The following is an 8,185-nucleotide window of genomic DNA, read 5'->3' on the forward strand; positions in this document are numbered from 1 at the left end:
TGTGGTGGCTTGGTTTATTCTCCGAAGCCGCACCTTTATTCAACACTCTTCAATTGCTCGCTTTGATTAGTTCTGTCTGTCTAGGAGGTAGTTAGTTGTCTCTTGATGAACATCTCTACTGCATCTGGTACCTTTTCCTAAACACCCTGCTGTGCTACGTATAGAAGCCTCCTCCAATTACGACACGTCGAATATTTTGCACTAGGATCATTACCCCTTCGGTAAATATCCTATCTTGACATTGGATGAGTATGATTTCTTACCCGCGCCGCGGGGTGGGGTCCGCTTCTTCTTACATCACACTCAGGGATGAATGGATGAATACAAACTCCCAAGACGTGAAGAAAACAAGAAGTCCATGTTGTTGCTTTTTACCGGATCACACCTCTTCTTTAACACACTCCAGATCGTGATGGTCAGAAGCTACCTCTCTGTGACCTCACCAGGCAGCCAGTCCTCACTATTTCAGAGTGGACATTTCGCCTCGGCACGGCCGGTGTGCTAACTCTTAGAGTCTAGACCAAGGTTTTGGGTTTATCTGCCGCACTTTCGGTATCGATTCCGTAAGGGCAGTTTTAGAATGCATGCCTCTGCCTTCAGAAGCTGCCTAGCACCACTTCACGAGCTTTTTTGGCTCCCCTTTTGCGGCTTACGCCCAATCCAATCCAAGACAGTTCACAGTGCTGCACCCCCCTAGAAGTGGCCCGTAAGGTAAGGTAGTGGAGGTCCCCACTGTGAAATATGATCCTGGCGCTGCTGGGCTGGGTTGGCCCCGAGAACCAGGACACAGGTGCCCTATGGTTAGGTACCTAGGTCGATTGGATTTGGGTGAGGTGTGCCTCAGCGAAGCCCTGCCATTCCATATCAGTTGGCTTTTTGCTTGTGGCTTTTTTGAGTCTTTTCTGCTTCTGTCTTATTCTTAGGTTTGAGGTGTCGTTTAACCTTTAACTTTACCTTACCTTACTCGTATAGGTAGGTACAAATATTCTACTGTAGCCTTACCACACCATCCATACCTTACCTTAGATACGGAGTGCGTTAGTTGCTAAACAAGTTGACCTGCGTTATCTTACCTTGAGGAGTTATTCTCCTCATTAATCTGGCATTCCCCTCCTTTGAAATTGAGTTGTCTCTTGTTCTTCCCATTTAATTCCTCTCTTTCTGCCTGTTTGAGTCTGTTCGTTCGGTCCTCCATAACCGACACTCAGTAATTGGATTGGCTGTACCTAGCGCGATCAAACAAGGCGACGTACCTGCATCAGTGGATACCTTAAACTCTTGCAGAGGTCCATGTTATCCCCATTCGATCCTGTCTAAATGAATTTCAATGTGATAGTGGAGGTTAGGTTAGGATCGTATCCTTACCTTGTCATTCGGTCTCGGTACCTGACTGACCATTCACCACTAACTCACTCACCCATTCATTCATTCACTCAGTTTTTTTTTGCTTGTGCTTCTCGGTCGTCCGCTGCCTACAAACCCCATTTCAGTTGCTGGAACCGATCCCTAGGCTGTTTTCTTTAGAGGGCCCCGTCCTCCAGCCTAAGATATACACCCCCCTTCCCTTCCATCTGTTAGTGGAGGTTTTCCCTTCACTGGGCTTCTCTTCTCTCCCCCTCCCCCTCTTTATTCTTCTCAATCTTCCAGAAGCGTCAAGGACAGGGCATCCCGTCCTTTACAAAACCCCGTCCGTCTGTACCGTACCGTACCTCTAACGGGAATTGGGGCAACATCTGGGATTTGGGCCGACACGAGGAGAGAGAACTACCTATACTTCCGAGTTAGTACAATACGGTACTGCACTGCCTGTACCACGTACGACTCTGTCTACAGTACTTACACCCAAGCAAGATTCCACATTAACTGTCTTTAATGCCCTGGCATGGGCATGACGGCTCAAGACCAAAAGGACAGTCAGGACAGGATAGGGTCGAGCAAGGGCACGGCCTTCAACATCGTCCGTCCGTCCCTCCATCCACAGATTCCACACATCCATGATTTTGGGACCCGTTGGCGGGTACATTATCGCCAATGTCCCCCGGGAGTCCCTCGTTGTTGTAACATTGAAGCTACTGTACCAGAGGAACGAGCCCCCATATCCATATCCATACCATACCCATAGTTCATCTACCTTACCTCACTTCACATAACCTTGCTCCCTCTCGTCTTTGCCTCGCCTGCTCGCTCGCTCGCTTTGTCTCCCGTCAATCGTCCGTTTAATCTACTCAATTTGGTGTTGGCACCACCTTGTCGGCATTTCCGCCTTGTTGCTCGTACCTCTTCCGTCGTCTATCTCCCAGGCCGTTGCTGCAAGCCTCATCCCGGCCCTCCTCATCCCGGCTTCCGTTTGACAGTGTTCCTTGCAAACGACATCATATCAGAACTCTGATCTTTGCTCTGTACCTTACATTCGAACCGCATTGCATTGCCTTGCTGCAACGACTGAGCGTGCAACTGACACCAACAACGAAACTCTGTCACCTCGCCTGCTCCTCGCTCCTGCTCTCAAGTATAAAGACCTGTGGCCCTCCTCCCTCACTCAGCTGTTGATGAATCACGACGTCTTCCACAGCAACTCTGACACATTGCCTACTCTACTACTTCAACTCTCACCTTTTACACCCATAAAGGGACAGCTCTCATCCTGTTGTTGCACTGCATCATCAACATCTCACCGCACTCCGCCTTGAAAGCCCTCGCGCTTCATACAACAGCTATCGTGTAAGTCCAAGGAAGAGCGGACATGAGGTTGCGTTCTACATACCGCATCTTACATATCTGCTTACAACTTACATGCAGCCCATGTTGGGTTGTCTGTCTGTCTGCATGCATGCAAGGCTAATATTGTATTCCCCCAGGAACATAGCCGCATCCAATCAGGCCATCAAATCTTGTGAGAGGGTTCAAGACACTCTCGACAGCATCTACACCTTGACTGTACCACCCACAACACCGCCACAATTCCCGACAAAATGGCCAACGCTTGCGCCCACCAGTTCCGAATGATCAAGTCGGACAACACTCTTGTCCAGTGGATCTGCCAGCACTGTCGGTCCGGTCCTCACTGGATGATCTGGGAGTGCACCTACTGCAAGCTTCATCTATGCCGACCTTGCACGCAGTCTGCTTAACGGCTTGTGTGTGCATGCGCAAGTCACTTGGTGCCGAGACAGTCTTTGGCAGCCACATGCGAAAATGGGTGTGCAGCTGCTTCGTTGTGCTTTCACTTTTTTTTTCTTTCTTTTTTGCTTCTGCTTCTGCAAACTCACTCGGCACCAACTGAGATGGCCTGACTTACAAACTGTGAGAGGCTTAACCCCAAGCAGAAAGTGGAAAGCTTCTCCTTCTTGGTCTCGGTGCAGATGTACATTTGCGATCAGAGAAGATGGTCTCAGCATGGGCATTTGATTTGATTGCACTTGGCACAAGTTACTTGCTGCTACAGTACGCTACGTACTGCGGAACGGCAGCCCGGAGCTGGCTCTGGATGCACGGCTACCGAACCGTCCACACCCCCTCGCGTGCACCCATCACAGCATTTCTTTGCACTTTTCAGTTGACACACAACGTCATTTCGACTTACACTCACTGGCTTGAGAAATTCCCCATCATGTCCAGTTTCAGCTGAGCTGAGCTGGGCCTCGAAGAACAACACACACGCATGGAGATGCATTGGACGAGACATCAACCAACAAACAAACAAACAAACAACTTGGAGTACATTGGGAGCTGATACAGTGACTCAGTCGGACTGTGTCAGTGTCTCTCCTGGGTATTCGGCCAAACGGTGGTATTTTGGGTGACTTTGACTTTTTTACGCTTCTGCCTCTGAGTTCCATGACGGAATAGCGCCCTGCACGTTCCACGTGGGAGGTTCCATTCACAGGGACCTATGGCCCGTTTTCGGAATTGTGCAGCACTAGTCACCCCCTCCCCCTTGGCCCCTGCGACTTAGAGAGAGGAGCTCTCACTCACTAGCTCACCAAGCTCCAACGCTTCTGTCTCGCCGTCTCGTTCGCTTGTGGCCCTACCCAAGTCTACAACCCAAGCTTACAGGGCCTGGCCAGACCCAACGCAACGCAACGCAACGCAACGCAACGCAACGATGGGAAAGACCGGACTGTTAGACGTGTCATGTTGCTGGAGCTCTCCTCCAATCTGCAGTCCCAGTTACGAACTTTCCCATTTGGGAGATCTGATCTGTTACAGGTGATCCTGACTGGTCTCTTTTGATGTTGTCTCTTTTCTTCATTTCATCTCCTTTCCCCTTTTTCCTTTCCGTCTTCTCTTCCTTGTAATACCTGGCTTGTTGTTCATCGCCTGCATCAAACCGGTGTTTGTTGGTATTTTTTTTCTTTCTGTCTCTTTTTCTTACTTTCGGAGGGTTTACCCCACGCTTTGGGCTTATCTCCTCAACCTACCTACAGTACCTACCTTCACTGCCAGAAGCAACTTTGGCTGCTGACGGTACTTTTGGGTGGGAGACTGGTCAATGGGGGAACATCGTTATGACCTCATCTTATTGGAGCCAACAAAACTTTCGGTTTGGCTCATGGCGCAAGGACAGAAAAACAACGATTTCTATGGATGGGACTGGTGTTTTAGGGTCGGCGCTCGAAATAGACTATGGCTCAAGCCAGACAGATACGGGGCGAACCAGAGGATATCAAGAGGATGAGAGGAACACACGCATCAACTTTAGTTAACTAAGTGTATTGCTATCGTCATAAATGAAAACACTCTGCTTCTAGCTTTGACTCCTTCTATACCGCTAAATGTTAGGCTGCCAGCTAAGTGATTGCCATCATCATCATCGATGAAGTGGATGTGAAACTGGATCATGAACAAGACCTTGATTAGTAGTATCATTACCTCAGCGGGAGCTATCGTTACCTTATCCCCAGTCTCTCCATCTTATACAAGAGGCCTAGCAATTCAATCTGATGAGCCTTGATTGGCCCGGAGTTTACGAGTAAGTTCTCGACGTTAGGCACGGTAGCTGCTGACTAGCGGTACCTGCCTTCACATCCCAACTTGAGGTGAGAGGTGAGGTGGACATTGGACAGCGAGGAAAGAGGCCAAAGTCCTGTAATCTCCCCTCCCACCTTCCTTACCTTTAGTACCTTAACCTACTAAAGTTACCTACGGCATTGGTTGCCCTTTCCTCTTCTATCGTCCGCCTCGGGTCTCTCTCGTATTGAGTCCCTGCCTTCCCAACTTTCAGTGCGTGCACCATCCATCGTGTAGATCTCTTGTCTCATCTCATCACGATCCTACCTCTTCAATATTCTCATTGCTACATCACTTTAAACTTTTCTCTCCTCTCTTAGCACCTCGCTTGGATGCTTACTTCGATTCCCTGTCCTTCCCTTCCCTGAGCGATTTTGACTGGATTGGACTAGGTTGCGCGGGTCAATGCGATCGCCTTGCTCATGGACAACCAACTTCCATTACCAGACACAAGCTGACGTGGAATAAGGTGCATCATCTTCCCATGGGAAACATCCGGATGGCTGTGGCAGTCTTGTGAAGCGTCGCAGTCTGTGTCTGTGCCATGGCGCAGTGAAGGAAAAGAAGCTACAGCACCTACTTCACTCTGAGGGAATATCAGCAGCATGACCGTTGACAGAGCTAGCTATGGATACCTTTTTTAACGTGGATGATGCTATTCTAGGCTTCACGCCGCCCCCAGTCTGATCGACGCTCTTAGCGGCCCACCAAAAAGACCAATCTTCACCAGAAGCCTTCCAGAACAACTTAGAAGCTGCCTCGTATTGTTTCCACTCTGCACACGGTGCACTTGCGAGCTCAGGTCCCCAGCTTGAGCTTCCAACGGTGGAGAGCAACATCGACACACGAACCAGGGGTTTCCAAATTACCGAAACACGCCAATGCCTGACGTAGACACTTGCAGCCTCGCAAATGTTTCGATAGTGTGTATGATACACAACCACCACATAAACTTCGGTATTCAATCATTGCTCGTTTCTACGGAACTATCTTGAGTCATGCCGACAACCTTAAGAACTATCACGAGGCACCCCCATGGTCAACGGATCCGACATCCCGCCCGCCCGGCCGACACGGTCCCATCGGGGAACGTACCCGGAGCTTTTGAGGTGCTTTGCGAGCTGTCCGAGCATACATGATAGTATCATTGTTGATTCAGGCTTTCGCCTCACTCATTGGTCCGTTGGCTGTTCGCTTACAGACTGGCTGAACTCTTTTGCCCTGTCTCGCTTTGTTTCAAAACCCACAAGCATCAGTTGACGAGCTATTCGACCATGCATATTCATGTCACTCAACGATCGGGGTGGCAGGGCATGCCATGCTCTTCAGATTGTGCTAGGGCTTTTGTGTGACCAGTTCGTGTAACGGCCTCGTCATACTTCGGCAAATCATTACAATGCACGGGTTTGATGGAACGTTTCCAGATGCTCGGACAAGAAGTTGTCAGTTGCGTGTGACTGCTCGCCTCCGGCCCTTTACGGACACTGCCATGCCGAAGAGAGACCGCTCCGTCTCCGCGTCGGAGGTAAGGGGCTGACCCCAGTCCCCACCCCTCCGGCCTCCCGCACCGAGATATGGCGGACGGACACTGGGCGTTTGCGGCCGGACACAAAGCTAGTTTGGGTCACATCTGCTTTTACGAGCTGCCTTCTTTGCAGTATTGTGCATATTCAAAGATATCGGCCGTCAGTTTGAGGGCGGTCCGCTGAGGCAACGTTGCTGCACCTGTCACTCTTTCAGGCAACTTGATCAAAGAGATGGGTATGTTTATTCAGGCAAGTAAAAGCCAACAAGGTAGCAGACCCAGCAGAGCCGCAGCCGTCAGCCAGAATGAGAGAACTATGGGTATGCTCGACTTGGTGTCTGAGGAAGACTGGTAGTATTTTGCGATGTTGGGATCTCCCAGTGCCCAATCCCATACAGTACGCTCATTGCTTCTCTTGGTCACTTCCACACTGTCACCAATGGATATGGTCGTATCGCCACCAGAGTTACTGGTTAGAAAGCCGTATCTGCCGAAGACTGGAGAATACTTTGATCCAGTATCGACTCTTCGGTCAGACATGAGCTTCTTGAGTACCGTGCCACGCTCCCCTTTGGCAGCACGGCCAGTGGAGTAGTCGACGTTGAGCGAAGTGCATCGTCCGCACATCTTGGTAAGAGCTACTTGGTGGGCTCCATTAACGGTCAGCTGAGCCCAAAAGTCCTCATCCCATGCGGTCTCGCCATCCAGAACAATGTTAGGTCGCATAGCCTTCATTTCAACGTCGCATGTCGATAGCCGGGCTTTGACGTTGTTAAGAGATTCTTCTGTGGTGAACAGGTAGGGCGCACAATCAGTAAATGTGATCCAATCGTCCTCGGTGGCTTTCTTTCCTAGAAGGTGGTTGAGAAGCAGCATTGGCCATGACGGAGGAGTAGCCTGAGACTTGGGAGAGAATGTTCCCAGCACAGGGCGTCGACCATCGCCAATGAAGACGAGAGCTGTGTCGAAACCAAAGCAAGCGGTGAACCATGCATCATATTTGGGTCCCATGCGGTATGCAATAACACGACTTTGATGTAGGCTGACGTCGGCCTTGGTCAATTCATTGATATCCGGTTCAATTGGGACTTCAAGGACAGTGTCCTGCTCTGGTTTCCACGGCACAAGTGGTTCTTCTGGAATCAGATACTTGACCCGGATCTTGTCGCCAACGACTTCTTGTGCGAAAAGGCTGCATTCTGGGTGACCAGACAATTGAATCTTGCTGAAGTCGCCCGACTTCTCGATCTTATAAAGCATAAAACGACGGTCATATTGAAGCCCTTGTGGGCCTAATTTGGCCGACTCGACTTGAATACCTCGAAGTCCTTTGATAGGATAGTACCAAAGCTACCATGGGTTGTCAGCTAAAGTTCAGGGCCTCCCACAGAGATTGGCGTGAGGAAGCTTGATCGGACTTACCTGAGTGATCTTCATTATTTCTTAATGTGTTGTTTGACAGCCTGTCAACAGGACAAAGCAACAATATTTATGTTGTGAAAGGAAGAACTGGATTGCGAATCAGGTACGGACCCCTCGTTGACTAGGTATCTATCTAGGCAAGCCACAGTCGGCTCGAGCACTAACCAAAGGTACCAAATCCTGTTAGTTTTGAGGAGGTAACGCAGGCAATTGAGATAACATGGAATT

The 8,185-nt window shown here is 49.8% G+C and overlaps 1 protein-coding gene across 1 annotated transcript; it reads right to left on the reverse strand.

Moving 5' to 3' along the window:
- Positions 1 to 6,781: 6,781 nt before the first annotated feature.
- On the reverse strand, positions 6,782 to 7,972 carry FTJAE_4298 (molybdenum cofactor sulfurase; the record flags this gene model as incomplete). The annotated part of the gene is made up of 2 exons (XM_037350687.1): positions 6,782 to 7,885; positions 7,958 to 7,972. 2 exons carry the CDS (start codon positions 7,970 to 7,972, stop codon positions 6,782 to 6,784), a joined length of 1,119 nt encoding a protein of 372 aa, XP_037208545.1.
- Positions 7,973 to 8,185: the final 213 nt, after the last annotated feature.

Source organism: Fusarium tjaetaba (genome assembly GCF_013396195.1).
Source record: "Fusarium tjaetaba strain NRRL 66243 chromosome Unknown NRRL66243_c0000084, whole genome shotgun sequence".
NCBI classification, from domain to species: Eukaryota; Fungi; Ascomycota; class Sordariomycetes; order Hypocreales; family Nectriaceae; genus Fusarium; species Fusarium tjaetaba.